Genomic DNA, 15,529 nt, shown 5'->3' with positions numbered 1-15,529 from the left:
TGCTCAAGTCTTTACCACACAAAACAACAAAGAAACATTCTAATCAATTTAAAAAAATATAAATCAGATTAGAATTGCAAATTAAAATTACCAATTAAAATCACGGCTTTACTATTTCAAGTACTCAAGAATTGAAATCAGTTTTAAATTTTACTATGTACGATATCTATTCACTTGGTTTTTTTACTTTTACCCCTTTTTCCACGGCTCATAAGGGTATATCCTCGAAACGATTATTCCATTCGGCTCAATCCTACTAGACTTCGTTTCGCAAAATTTTCGCTTTTTAAATTCTTGGCTTATACGTCTTTTTGCTACTAAATACTATAAAAATACAAAAACTAACTCACTATTTCACGTGGTATACTTAAGTTCATGCAAATAAATTTATAGCATGGCTGTGGAAACAATGGGTATAAACTTGAATAGTATGATACCGTGAATCATGAATTAAAAACTTTTACAGATACAACTACAAGCATCTTGACATAGTATTAAACTTACTCATATTGTGATTATCCTTTTTCTGACGATCTTTCGCAAGGGCATGAATTTCTGCGTCAGTAAGTAACAATGGTTCCGGTTTGATTTGTAAATCTGGTAAGCTACTTGTATGACTTCCGGTGTGACCATCCTTCAAGGATCCATTCTCAAATGATAAGATGTCATCTAAAAGATCTTCTGCCTAATTAACAAAAAGATAAATTATAAAAAAACCTTTAATACATATATCGTGTGCCAAATGCCAAAAGGACGTATTACAGCAGTTAGATAAGGTTCCATGCCAAAAGGGCATATAAAAAAATTTTTTTTTGCTATTCTTTTTAGAATCGCCCGAAACGTAAAGATCTACAGAAAAAAAAATTTGACGTACTAACGCCAAAAGGGCATATCTTAAGATATATGCCCTTTTGGCTTTGGAAATTTTTTTTTTATTTTTACGCTTAAAACATGTATGCAAAACGATTGGCTCCAAAAAAATAATTATACGCCCTTCTGGCTTTTCAGTGCCAAAAGAGCGTATAACGCCCTTTTGGCATTTGGCACGCGATATGTTACTAAAACAAAATTATAAATTTTGCCATCCTATCAATTGTCGGTTGTATAATATATCAAATTGAAAAAATAGAAGCTTATTTGGATCAAAGATGATAAATAGGTTATAGAACAAGAATATTGAATTTAGTATTAACAATCTCCAATTTTGAAAGTCAGGGAGGGGCAAAACATAGGTAATCTCAAAATTTTATAAAAAAAGTTCGTTTTTGGAAGTGTTTTTAAATGTTTCAAAATCACTTTTTTAAATATAATTGAGCATTATTTCGAATTTTTTATTACTGTAACTTTGTTATTTGAAATTTTGTTTTTATAAAAAAAAAAAAAAAAAAGTATAAAATCGATTCGATTTTTTTTTATTATCAATTTACAATAAATGAACTCGCAGTGTCAAATTATTTCAGATGTATTTTCTGTTACCATTCAAATACATTCTAGTCACTTGCAACACACTTGCAAACTTTTAGAAACTGACCACAGTGTGCTTAAATGGCAATTAAACACTTAGTTGTTTTAAATTCAAACATTTAGATTTACAGTGTATATTCATTATATATGCACAAATATATCCTTAAAATATTAAAACATTCCATGTAGTATTTTTCTTTAAAAAAATTCCCAAAAATCATCGGTTTTTCAGACGGGCACACTAATGGTCCCCTTAATCGAATTTCTTTAATTTCCAGAAATTTTATTTTCCACTTTTTTTCGGAGATACCCCATTTTACCGGAAAAAATAAATTTTTTTTTACGGCAGCTGAAATTTTTTTTATTCACTTTGAATATCATTAAAAAAAAGACATAACATATTTGAGTTTCCGAAAACTTAGTACTTCCTTAAGTACCCCGTTCCACTCTCTCCCCTAATTATGTATGTAGTTGTAAACTTTTTTGCATAGAAATTTATTTTTTAATTCATACCGTTACTCTGTACTCATAATCTAAATAGTACCTTACACACCAAGGAAGAAAAGTCGGATATTCCGACTTATGTGTATGATTGCGTGCTGCTGTTCGAGTCAAAGGTGAGGGTTGGACGCGGATTGTTACATCTTTCCTTTATTCGTGGTGTGTATACTATTTGTTCTCAGGATGAACAAGGAATCCATGTTTGATTCGTCTCATAAAATTAAAGAGACTCCATTTAAAGAGTAAAAAATTCATCAGGGATCGAACAAATGGATTATAGCTTGTTCACAACTGAATAATTACAGAGGACCCTTTTTAGGGTGTTAAGGGAAGATCTCGAAGCGGCTTATTCACCAGTACAGAAAAATGGTGCCACGGGGTGTTTCTCATGTTCGGCTTGGGTAGGCAATAACGCACGTGAGTTTAAATGTCCTACTTTCCTAATTAAGTGCATAATATACTATTGACACTACGGACCAAAAACAGTACAAAACTTTTAAATAGGCTCAGTAATAGAATATTGAGTCCAAGAAAAATTCGATCAAACTGAAATTTATTCAATATATTTTATTAGCTTATGAATTCAAATGAAACAAACTTGTTAATATAAACGTAATTGTTAATTATTTTCAACAGTTGCATAGCAATAAAATAAAATGGAATATCGGCTCCATAATTCAAAAACAATTCCATTGAATTTTAGTCAATAAAAGAACAATGTTGATCACATATGATAATAATGCATAAGCAGAATTGTTATGCTCGTAACGTTCTCCAGTCGATAGAGACGGGGTTGAGAGGGATAAACTGTTACGTAAACAAGTGTTATGTAAACACCAATAATAAGCACGACTTGTCCCAGTAGAATGCATAAAGTAATCGCATCCATTGCGACTAGATACAGGACTACAACATGCCGTGTATTCATTATAGAAAGAAAACATACCCAAGGGAATGAAGTTACATGCGTCTACATGTGACTAGATATTCCATATGAGAAAGACACAACGACATTGAAATTTTAATGATAGATGTGATGAAATTCAAACATCAGCGAGAATGAAATAGTTCGTGCAAACCAACTACACCTCGTGAATTGTTCAATCCAAGTAATACGAATTTTTAATTTTGACTGAGTTTTGGGAATATCACGATCCGAAGATTTTTGAGAGAAAAACCTTTGATTGTTTTATCCCTAAATAGCTTTGAAACCGTGTAATGACTAAATTCCGTAAAATTCATTTTGAAACTCGTTTAAAAAACTTTGGTTTCATTTACTTAATTTATTTTTTCAATGATTTTTAACTTTCCACTAAGGAAATCGGAAGTTTTCGAAAAAAAAGGCAAGATACTGATTTCGGTCCGATTTTTGAAAATCGAGTTTGTTTTCAAATCTCGACGTTCTAAGGTCCTGGGAAGCTATTTTAAATCTATTCAAAGTATTACTCGAGTGCTTGCGTGTGTGTGTGTGTGTTTCTGAGTGTGGGGGCGGGTGGATATGTGTGTATGTAAACTTTTTTTGTCCGACGACATCTCTGGAATGAATCAAACGATTTGAACGTCCTTGGCGGCAATCTAAAGGTATTACCAAGACTTAGAATTGATTAGATTTTTTAGCCGACCAGTTGAATAGTTTACGATTTATACGAAAAATAAAAATAAAAAAAAATTTGTTTTTACTTATTGATTACTGCGAAATACATTCAAATCGGTTGATTCGTTGCACAATAATTATTTCTTCCGTATTATGTATTTTCTTCGGGTCCAAAAGTTTTTTGAGCTCGAAATTACAAACAGTTACGTTTTTGAGCTTTCTAAGCATAAAAATAGCGCGAACTTTTGAGTTGGTCTCGCACAATAAGCCGTTTTTCAGATTTTTTTCGTTGAACTGTTTCGATTGTTAAAGAAGACTTATAAATTCAAATTAGTAAGGGGATATTTAAAACCGTTATGACTTATATTTTTAATGAATTTTTGTGAAATATATGTAAGCTATCTATATCTTTTAAGCCAATTGATCGATAAGAATCATTCTTGCGGCAATTGAAATAACTTTTCATCCGTCATCGTTTTTGTAAATTTAAAGTCATTCAATCAAATAGATTCTGAGATAAATATTTTCGATTTGTTGATTTATTTAAGTTTGATGAAGTCTCAATGAATTATTTAAGTTTAACACAAGATGTAAATTTTTCGAACTTCAGGATCTCGAAAACAGCGAAAAGTTTTCGGGCTGGCTCTCAGAATCAACCGGTTTCCAAATACTTTTATTTTTTTTTTTTTGTTCGGAATTACCAATATTATTAGAGATGGAGGCCGAGTGAATATGCGGTCGACAGAAATATTCGAAATCGTAGAATTCATTAAAAACTTTTATAATTGACATCCAGTCACACCAGAGGTTTGTTAACATCCTATTACCAAGTTTAATCTGCGTTAATATCATATTAGTATTGTATTTATACCGTCTTTATACAGTACGACCATCGTAACGATTTCCATGAACTAATATATCTCGTGAAAAAATAATTTTATAAAAGCTCATAAAATTTTATTATATTTTATATAACCTTTTGTGAAACTGTTAAATGTTATTTCGCCCCAGCACAATTAATTCAGTTTTATCTTTAAAAATCTATAGTGTAATTTTTAAATAAGGTTAAATGATAATATATTAGACCGAGAATATATGGGGCATTCCACCAAATAAAATTTTTTTGGGAGTGTGACCTCCGCGAATTCTGTTTAAATTTTGTGGAGTGATTCTCCATATCAAAATACAGATTTCCTAAAGAGTTGAGCTCTTAACATTAAGTATTTTCGAACTGATGTTTTTTTTTTTTGAACATTTTCGTTGAATTTTTTCTACAGTAAAGACATTTTCTATAGAAATGCAAGCAGTACATTTTTTTTTTTTGTAAGAAATTATCAGCTTTTCAATAAGAATATTAATTTATTGTAAATAATGGAAGACCCTCAAAAATTGAATTAAAGTGAAAAGAGCTATCTTTCTGACCTGATTGAAACTTGGAATCGAAAGAACCGGGGTTCGTGCCCAGCAGTCGTCAGATATTTTTCATCAAGAACAAGCATTAATCAGTCCGTCTAAGTGATGGTCCTAATCCATTAGATCACATACAGAATGTAATTGAAGTTTTCTATTTTTGTTCTACAATCTAATATTTTTTAAATTACTCTCTAAACATGAATAAGTGAAATAGGTGAATATTCACTAATTCTGAGTGTTAATCGAACCACTTTTTAAAATAAGTGGTCCGGTTTGCACTTAAAATTAGTGCAAACTAATATTCGCCTATTTTACTTATTCATGTTTACAGAGTATTTTAAAAAAATCGTAGAAACAATGTATACCATTAGTAGGATCATTGTATAAACACCGTAAACACTCGATAAAATCTCAGTCTAAATACCAAGAACAGCATTCACGAATACGCTGTATGAATACGGCAATAAGCTTACTATTTACTACATTTATATTTTAATATTGCGGTATTTAAACAATAGTGTAAAGCCCCAAGGGAATGCAAAACCTAGATAATTTGAATATTTGTAAAATAATAGCAAATTTATCAAATCGTAACCGTATTTAAGTCTCTGATTTTCTAATTTAATATTTAAACCTGTATGATATTCAGTTTTTTGCAATAAGTCGTCAAAATATAAGTGTATTCTATGCCGTAGCATTGCCAGATAGAAGATTGCCGCCGGATATCTCATAACATAACGAGTGTGATTAATTAAAGTTGTCATTGCTATTATCTTCACATTATTTTCTGCGCTTATTGAAGACGAGTACGCGCCAATTACATTGTTGCGCAATTATGAAATACTTTTCATTTCCTGTTATACTACTATATGAATGAATTTATTTACATTAACTGAAGTTACAAAACCAATATGTAATTTACCATATATTTTAAAATGGTATAATAAATTTTTAGCAAATTTCATAAAAATCTAACTACTGTATTTGTCCTCATGAGTCAACTTTAAAAAAATTTTACCATTCTTTCTCTCAGCTAATCGAGTTAGTTCTAAAAAAACCATTGGTTCAAAAATTCATATATACATTCATATATCAACTATTTTTTGATGATGAAGTTTTGTTTCCATTCTTTAAAAATTTTGTCTTCTTGAAATCTTATAAAGCTTAATGGATGAGCTACACCATATATTTAACAAAATGATTTCAAGGTCACCAAACAGTTAAAAAAAAACCTGGAAAACGCCTGATCTTGCGGGCCAGCTCTAAATTTTCCCTCTATTTTTGAACTCGGGAGTTCTTGAGCTCAAAAATAATACTTTTAATATATTTTTAAGCTTTTCAAGCTTGAGGTGACATTCGACGCGGTTTGTGAAGTTTTAGAGCAGATTAGATTTTGGAATCAATCCATGGGACAGATTACAAATTATCCAAAAAAAAAAAAAAAAAAACATTAGTCATTGTTGTCACAATGTAATATAGGATAATATCACGCATAAAATACATTTTCGGTAATAAAATAAAGGTGATTTTTGTATTCAATAAATGATCTTAAATAATCTAAAAATAATAAATTTCGGTAAATTTTTTTTTTTTTTTTTGAGTATTCACTTACTCCGAATACACTCTGGTTTCACTCGATACTACAAAGTATTATTCTGATGCATGATCGATCATTAATAACTTGACAACTTGAATAAATTGCAGTAACGTTATATGAATTTCGTCCAATTTACGGCGTTTTAGAAGAAAGACATAAAGCAATCGAGTTGAAAAAAAATTATATTCTCACAACTAAATGTAAGTTTACTGAAATTAAAACAAAAATAGATGGAATATCATCATTTTTTGCATAAAATTTAAGTATTGTAAAAACAAAAGCAAATACGCGAGATAAAGTTTCTAGTACGTTGACGCAATTACATATATTTTTTTATTGAGTGCGTAAAAGTCATCGGAAATACAAATGATATGTTCACAAGTACGCCATGTAATTGTTTAGATAATTCCCTACAAATACATGTGGCTCCCACCAGTAGTGTGTTTCACCGTATTTGAAGTCGTGGCCTGTCTGGCTCAACTCAAACCAAGTCGATTCAAAAGTTTCTTTTTATCAGTGTAGGACCTCAAAACATTAAGATTTGCTAGAAATTCGATTTTCAAAAATCGGACCAAAACCAATAACTTCCCTTTTTTTTTGAAAATTATTAATTTCCCCAACAGGTAGTTTATATGTAAAATGATAAAACGTCATCATATGTATTAAGGAGGTTGAATGACTAAAAAAGGAGGTTCTTGATAATAAAAGATAGAATCAGATTTCGGATAACGTGTCTTATCTTCAAGTTTTCTAGGTTATCTTACAAATAACTATAGAGATAGTATCTGTAGTTAAAAAGAAAATAAAAAGAATTATGAAAATAAAGGAACTTATTACACCAAAACCTTTTCTTATAATGTTTATACAGAAAAATACTAATGAACACTACTAGGAAAACATACGAATTGCGGTAATCAGAATACGGTATTGCCATGGTAAATTTACCGCACTTTGTGGTAAATACAACAATTTACAGTAATGCAGGTGAATTACGGCATTTTACGGTAAACTTCGAAAATTTTACCGTACTTCGTGGTATTTTTATCGTAAACACGGTATAAGCACAGTGCGATACTTAACTTTATCGTAAGATACCGCAATTTTGCATTGTGCGCATGCTTTTACGGTAAAATACCGAAGGCCTGTCACAAATTTGTGATAAATTTCCGTAGTCTGAGATAAATCGCAATTTACTGTAAAATGTCATGTTTCACCGTAATTCTTCGGAATACTGCAAATTACAGTTATTGTCGTAAATTACAGTGATTACAGTAATTTCGGTAAATACCGTAATTTACCGTAATTCAGATCTGCCAGGAACATTACTAAAACACTGATACTTGAATTTTTCCTTTGAATTGAACTTCGTTTTAAATACTCAATTTAATTGAACAGGCCTATTTTACTTGCGCATTAACTTGTTATATATGTACGTGTATGCTATCTCTACCAATTATTGATCTACTTTCGAAAAATTACAAACCGTTTAAAGTAATTTTTAATTGCTGCATAAAAGTTAATACTCGGCTTTTTATCTGATTTACAGAAATTACTAATCAGATTATAATATAATCGTTAAATCGATTAATGTAATGTATTACTCAATGTCTAGTAATAATTCAATATACTCTTTATAAAAATTGCTGCTCTATTAATAAAGCATACAAATAAATTAGTAATAAAAGTAATGATACAGCAATTTTTCAGATAAACATATAGTAATAATCAACATTATTTTATTTTTCTATACGCTTAGTAATAAATAGTAAAAGTAATGTATTTATGGATTTGCATTAGTATTCCTTCCTAAAATATATTAAATATCATAGTATTTCTAAACTCGATTTCTTTATGTAGGTTTTAAATATCTTCAATATATATTTTTTAAATGTATCAAAATCTACTCGATTGAATGATCTCAAAATTGCATAATATCTAAGTTCTAAATACAAACTCAATTATAAGAAATTTTGATTTTACTTTTGAAGATGTATAAGAATCTTTTCCCTGGTTAAAAATACTGGTTGAAAAGAATTGACAAGCGGTCACTCCATGCAATCTGTATATCTATATATACAAACAAAAGAATTGAAATTATTGAAAAGAATTCGAATTTCATCATTTTTAATTCTTTTCAATCAATATTTTTAAACATAATTATGTTCTGAATTTAAATAATTAACAGGAAAAAGATTTGACATTAACTGTAGAAAAACATAAAATTGAATACCATGGAAAATTTGTAAAGTTGGAAAAATTCAATGTACACGACATTGCGTACAACCCAAACTTTTTTTAATAAATATTATATTGAATTGAATTGTATAATTTTTTTCATTCCATTATCAAATATATCACGGTAATGGTATTAAAATTTCGAATAATCGTAAATAAAAATGTTTTCTTTGATGAATTAAAAAAAAATGTTAGCTATTAATTAAAAAATTTATCGCAATAGTATTAAATTTGTAATATATATGATTAGATATTTCATACAGAAAAATATATACAGTATTCCCTGCAGTTTTCATTTTCGCAAGCTCGCTTAAATCTCGTCATTTTTTTTTGCATTTTTTTTAGGGCAAATTTAAATACCAGAATTTTACCGGTAAAAAAATTTCGAGCATGTAAAGCTATAAATTCAGCCTTTTCTGTTCCCCACCTGAAATCTCGAGTTTCAACTTATTGTACTCAATTAATTACTCTTATAATTATGCTTGGAATCAACTTTCTTATCATTTGTCTCTTCAATTAATGCATGCGATAAGATGGTTTGATAAATAAAATATGATTATATGTTGCCTTTTTTTTTGCTGATAAAGTTTGTTTCCTGAGATACGAATTATTCTCTGGGCATATAATTTACAATAAAATAACATGTAATCAAGAATGTAGTTTAATAAGATATCAATAAATGTCGAGATTAAATGTAAATGAATCTAAACACGCACTTCATGTCAGTTATATTACAAACGAAAGTTGGAGCAAAATCAAACAAAGATAACGGTAAACTTTTATTGACCAATAGTAATACGTAGAAAAAGTTAACTGTGTTCTTCCTTGATTGTTTTTTATACGGAAAAAACGCAGCTCACAATTAATTAATAATCATAGTAATGAATAAAAAAACACTTCCCAGAAAAAAAAAAAATTTATAATCCGAACCAATAATTGATATTATTAGTGTAAATATATATATTTTTTTCGATTCTTATTTAAAATCACCAGAAACGTCACTCATAACTCAAGTTTTATTTATAGGAATTTCACAAAAATTACTTTTATATACCGATTATAATATCAAAGGAATATAATACCAAAAATTATAATATCAAAGGAAATTTAGTTAAGGTATTGCAGTTTTTAAAACATCGATAATGTAAATCACTACTTATCAGGTAAGAATTACTATGTACCAATGTAACTTTTAATAAGTAAGATATATAATATTGAGAGCATTATATCTTGTTTATGTTTGGTATACACCCTATGTAAAACTATATAAATGATATTCAAATTGTTCTTGTAGCCGAATGGTTCGCATGCTTGCTCCTCAACTAGAATACTAGCAAGGCTCGGGTTCGAATCCCGGCGCGGTAAAAAAAAATAGTGCATTTAAGCTGACATTTGCGATGTATATCATTAGGAAAAAAAAAAAATTATTATTACACATAAGAACAGACATATTTTGCAATTTGAATTAGTAGAAGTTCAATAGCAGTCTCAGTGAGAATTTCATTCTAAAATAGATTTTTTACTCTCTAAATATGAATAAGTGAATAAGTGAATATTCAGAATATTCACTAATCCTGATTGCCAACCGAACCACTTTTTGAAATTAGTGGTTCGGTTTGCATTTGGAATTAGTAAATATTTACTTATTTTCACTAATTCATGTTTAGAGAATAGTAAATAAAATAGTAAAATGTATTATAATTTTAACTTATTTAAAAAAAAATTTTTTGTATTTTTTGACGGTTTCAAGTTTGCCTCGATGTAGTAATTTTTATTTGAAAAAAAAAAAAAAAAAATAATAATAATAATATATATATATATATATATTATTAGACTTTTTTACTAAAAAAAAATAATAATCTTAACACGTGTGCTCGGAGTATATTTTATCCACTCATCATGTTCCCACCTCGGTATATAATTATTGACGTTCAACTTTTCAATTTGTTTATATGCTTTTGTTAGAACTTACTTTGCTTCGTCTTGTAATATATGTATGAACACTGGGTATGTTGAACACCGGCATTTTTTCTTAATAATAATACCACGATTGAGTTTGTCTGTTTTAAATTTCACTTTATGTCACTTAAAATAATTCTATTTTTTCCTTTTTTCGTTTTAAAAATATCTTGTTCATCCGTAACAATTGAAAAGTTCATCGAACTCACGGGAGATTTTTTTTCGCGTCAAGTGAAATCAAAATTTGTGGCTACAGCACGGAAATACTGATACCAATTACGATGAGTATACTATTCGACCGAGCGTAGAATATATTCAATAGACGAAAGACAGATTCACATATGAAAAATTCAGGACACGTTTGAGTTTTGTGGGTTTAAACTATGCACGTATTTTCTGCAACACACTAGTTTACGTTCTTGTGTAAGTCCACGTATTTAACTCACACCAACTATAGATCCGATGAAAACAGATATGCAAGTGTCCAATGGTCCAGTTTATTTTATTAAAACATATTTTAGTCTTTTTAAAGAGTTTTTGGTTTTTTTCATGATTTTTATTTGTGGCGATACTTCACATCAGATTTTTGCATATTACGTGAGTTGAAATAAAATTATTTATAAAATTTATAATATTGTTGTATATCGATTTAATTTAAGTATTTGGGTCGCTTGTCGTTTCTTGAGGATTACATATTTAATAGTTTATTTTATCTCACTTATCAATCTCCGGATGCATTAATTTATTTATTTTTTTCTTTTTTGCTCATTTTAACGTTTGTCCTTTTCTTTAACTCTTTGTCTAGTTTGATGTATTTTATGTTATCCTCGAGCCTTGTTTTGTAGCCTTGAGCGTTTTCTCATTTGTAACGTTTCAGCAGCTATCTAGACTTTATAATTACAAACCAAGAACCAAGGTTGAAGTTATCTAATACCATAGTTTTAGACAAATGCAGTTTACATTAATCAACAATGTTTATTATGACAATGATCTTCTGGAAACTGTATGTTCTATTATATATTCAAAACAGAATAAGATCAGTATACTCAAGATCTTACTTTAACTTTCGTTTAAAATACGAGTATAATAAAAAGTCATACCAGACAACAAACTTTTTACTCTATCGTTTCATTCTTTTTTAAATTAAATTACCTCTCCGTTATGTAGCAAAACAAATAACAAGTATTTTAATTCAAGTCCAGATCAACTATAGTTATTTCAAATCTTCATCAATTTCAATTCAAAAGTATCCTGTAACTTTTCGATTTAATTCAATCAAGGCAACATAAATGATTAATAGTTTTGCAGAAACTCAAGGTTCAAAATTCATTATAATTATAATTTTAGTCTTAAATTTTAAGTTAAATTAATTAAACTTGACAGTTCATTTTAAATAAACACAAGCATGAATTGAACACTAAAAGAAAAGTACTCGGTATTGCATCCGGTTGAAACGGTTGATCCGGTCGATCGTTGTCAACTGAGGCCTAACTTTGACACACTGTTTGACTCTTGATATTTTCATCACTGAGTCGTTCACGCATTAGTTATCTTAAAAATTTTTTAACCATTATAATTTCTTATCTGTCTTTCTCTTATTATCTTATATATTGAATCTTTTGTTATCTTATACAATTTACCTTATCACTTTTTGACTGTAATTAATCTTAGAGCATAAAACATTGTTATTAACCACTCGCGTAAAGACAAGCTCTCGGGCAATTGAATCAACTGTAAAGGCGTTGACTATTCAATATTTGTGGCCCGAAGTGCACTCGAGCATATATACAATACATGCAAGAGAATACAGACAGACAGACAGTACACGATCTCAAGCAACAATACGCAGCTGGAATCTGATGACGAAGTTAGCATAGAAAGAGAAGACGAGAGAAACGAAGAAACGAAAGAAAAAAAGAGGGGGTAGAGGCAAATGTTGACGGCAATGATTATATAACTCAGCCAGAGACACAAATGCCCCCGCCTCCCCCCATCGGCCTCAGCGATCCATCATTTTATCTCTCATTCAGTGGCGCTCTACCGTACTGATCAATGCCACATCCATTTCCCAGAAACGTCCTTTCTACTGGTGATCATTTTTAAATTATTTATTTAATGCTCAATTCTGGTAATTTTGTTTAATATTTTTATATTGAAATAAAGATAATATTAGATTTTATCTATGAATAGAAATTTAATTCGTCAAAACTGTCTAATTTTTTGTTGACAAATTACAAGTTATAAAAAAGGACAATGATTAATAGAAAACTTTTCAACCATATAATTGATCGTTGGGTAAATCTTTAGCAATGGTACAATTAAATAATTTTAAATACAGTAATTAACCTATGCTTCAAGATAATAACAACTGGAATAAATGAAGAGACTTATATGTGGTAGTGTCGTATCACTACACACCTACATAAGATAGCACAAGACTATCGATGTGTCTGTCCAGAAAGCAAGATAAATTTTATTTAAAAAATATTAAATTATAAAGAAAAAAAATAATCGCAGTTTTGGCAAAGATATCCTTAAATACACAGTCTATGTGATTACCTGAGGAAAAACCATTTTATAAAATTTTATGACATAAAATTAATAGAATTCTATAAATTTTATAAAGTTCTATGAAATTGTATGAAAATTTATTTTATTTTATTTTATGAAATTTCATAAAATTCGATGGAATTTCATGAAATTCAAATCTAGTTCTAAGCTAATGATTTTCTATCATTTTTCGAGTTCTGTATAGTTTCATTAAATTTTTAAAAATTCTATAATTTTTAATCGAAACTCATATAAGTTTGAATCCAGTATTGAAAAGAATGATTTTATGAAAATTCAGGTTCTATTTTTTATCATTATTATTATGCACACCTCAAGTGCGAAAGCGCAGAAAGTGCTTTATAATCGATCTATTACTTTTGACTCATTCACTCACATTGAATTATCTCTACACTCTTTTGATTATACAAAAACAGGTTAAATTGTATACTTATACATAGACAATTTATTAAAGAATAATTTCGATCCAATATTAAAACCATGAATTATTCCATAAATTAAATATAAATTATTTAAATTCTAAATAACCCCATGTAGGAGCTACCAGAGTTGAACGACGGGGCCCTACTTGGCCCAGTACTGGGGAACCTAGCTTTGGCACACTTATATTGGTCCATGTTTGGCTCAAGACTGGGTACTCAATTCTGGCCATCCCAATCATTACCCGAGTCTGAGTCACGACTGGGTAACCGAGCCTTGGCCGTTTCAATTACCCGAGCTTGGGTCAAGACTGGGTGCTCCTGCCTTGGTCATCCAATGGTAACCCAGACTTGGGCCAAAGCAGGATTACCCAAGTTTGGCTATACCTATGATTTAATAAGTAGATCATATAAAAGTATCAGTTCAACATTAATACGTTGGTCCAGTAGTTAACGTTCAGGCCCAGCATTCAGAAGGACGGAAGTTCGCACCCAAAGCCTTGCAGAATTTTCATCGAGTTTTTTTCACATCATTTACCGCCTTTAGATAATTTAAGCGTTAATGATCATGAACTCTACGAGGTTAATAATAATAAATTTTTTTTTAATCAAATTTATTCGTTTCGTCGATGTATGGGTCAAATTTACCAAGCAGGACTGACCCTGTGTTATCATTCCAGGACTCTACCAAGGCTGGTTTACAAGCTTAGATTAAGATTCTACATACTTGGGTCAAGTCTGGACCAAGCCTAGGTCCGTCATACTTTCCTCTCTGGGACTCCTGACTAACACAACTAATCGACCTAAATTTTGTTTTCTTATCTTTGTACTTTTTATCACAAGAACCCATTTGAAAAACACTATTTAAATCCTTTTAGTTTCATTGTAATTATAATTAAAAACGTAAAACTGATTATTTACGAAACATTTAAATAAAAGTAATTAACAATAAAATAAACGATCAAGATGTGCGCTTTCGGATTTTTCAACCTTTTTCATCATATAGAGGATTTATTAAGAAATAATTATAATACAACATAAAGTTGATCCTTTAATAAACTATTTTTGAAATAAATAATTTAGTTGAGGGGCCCTAATGTCAATTAACTAACTGATTTTTCGTCATGACGAGAACTCAGGAATAAAACGGCTCAAGGACCTATTTTTTTTTTGCGTTAATTGCGTGGCTACAAAAACCCTTTCGTAAATCACTATCCAACTCTTTTGGGTTTAATTGTAATTAATAAAAACTTGTAATTCATGAAAAATTTAGCTGCTACTTTTATTTTTACTCCTATTATATTTTCCGTTTTTCTCTTCATCAACTACTGGCGGCAGCATTTGCGTAACAGCAGGATTTAAAAAAAGAGCGACAAAATTAAACTTAAAATACGAAATGAAACAATGAAATTAATAATTTGAAAGTTGAATAAAAATTTATAATAAAAAAAAAATAAATTAATAATATAAAATAAAAAATGAAATTAAAGTAATAATTAAAAAATAAATGAGCAATCGAGGTCTGCACATTTAGATTTTCCAACTTTTTAAATCTTCTGTGCACTAAAAATTATTTTGATTGGTTATATTAGTGTTATAAATTAACACCAAATATCCATAACATTAACACTTTTACGATTCTAGTTTTTATTCACAATCTATAGCTAAAAATAACCGGTTGCATGATTTTAATGAATTCGTACCAAATATTATTTATAGTACAATTCTTTAGATAAAAATAAATAAGAAAGAAAATTATGGGGATGGTTCCCATGATTT

At 29.3% G+C, this 15,529-nt stretch overlaps 1 protein-coding gene across 2 annotated transcripts in view; it reads right to left on the bottom strand.

Annotated features, from left to right (window-relative positions):
* The window catches only part of LOC103569707 (microphthalmia-associated transcription factor), a 77,735-nt gene that overhangs the window by 17,008 nt on the left and 45,198 nt on the right, over nt 1-15,529 (bottom strand). For both annotated transcript variants that reach the window (XM_008547164.2, XM_008547165.2), the window contains exon 4: nt 505-685. In XM_008547164.2, coding sequence (XP_008545386.1) covers nt 505-685 — 181 coding nt within the window. The remainder of the gene's footprint in view (nt 1-504; nt 686-15,529) is intronic.

Source organism: Microplitis demolitor, chromosome 3 (assembly GCF_026212275.2).
Source record: "Microplitis demolitor isolate Queensland-Clemson2020A chromosome 3, iyMicDemo2.1a, whole genome shotgun sequence".
Classification (NCBI taxonomy): domain Eukaryota; kingdom Metazoa; phylum Arthropoda; class Insecta; order Hymenoptera; family Braconidae; genus Microplitis; species Microplitis demolitor.
The sequence above is the reverse complement of the archived record's forward strand: the minus strand, read 5'-3'. Positions and strand labels throughout refer to the sequence as shown.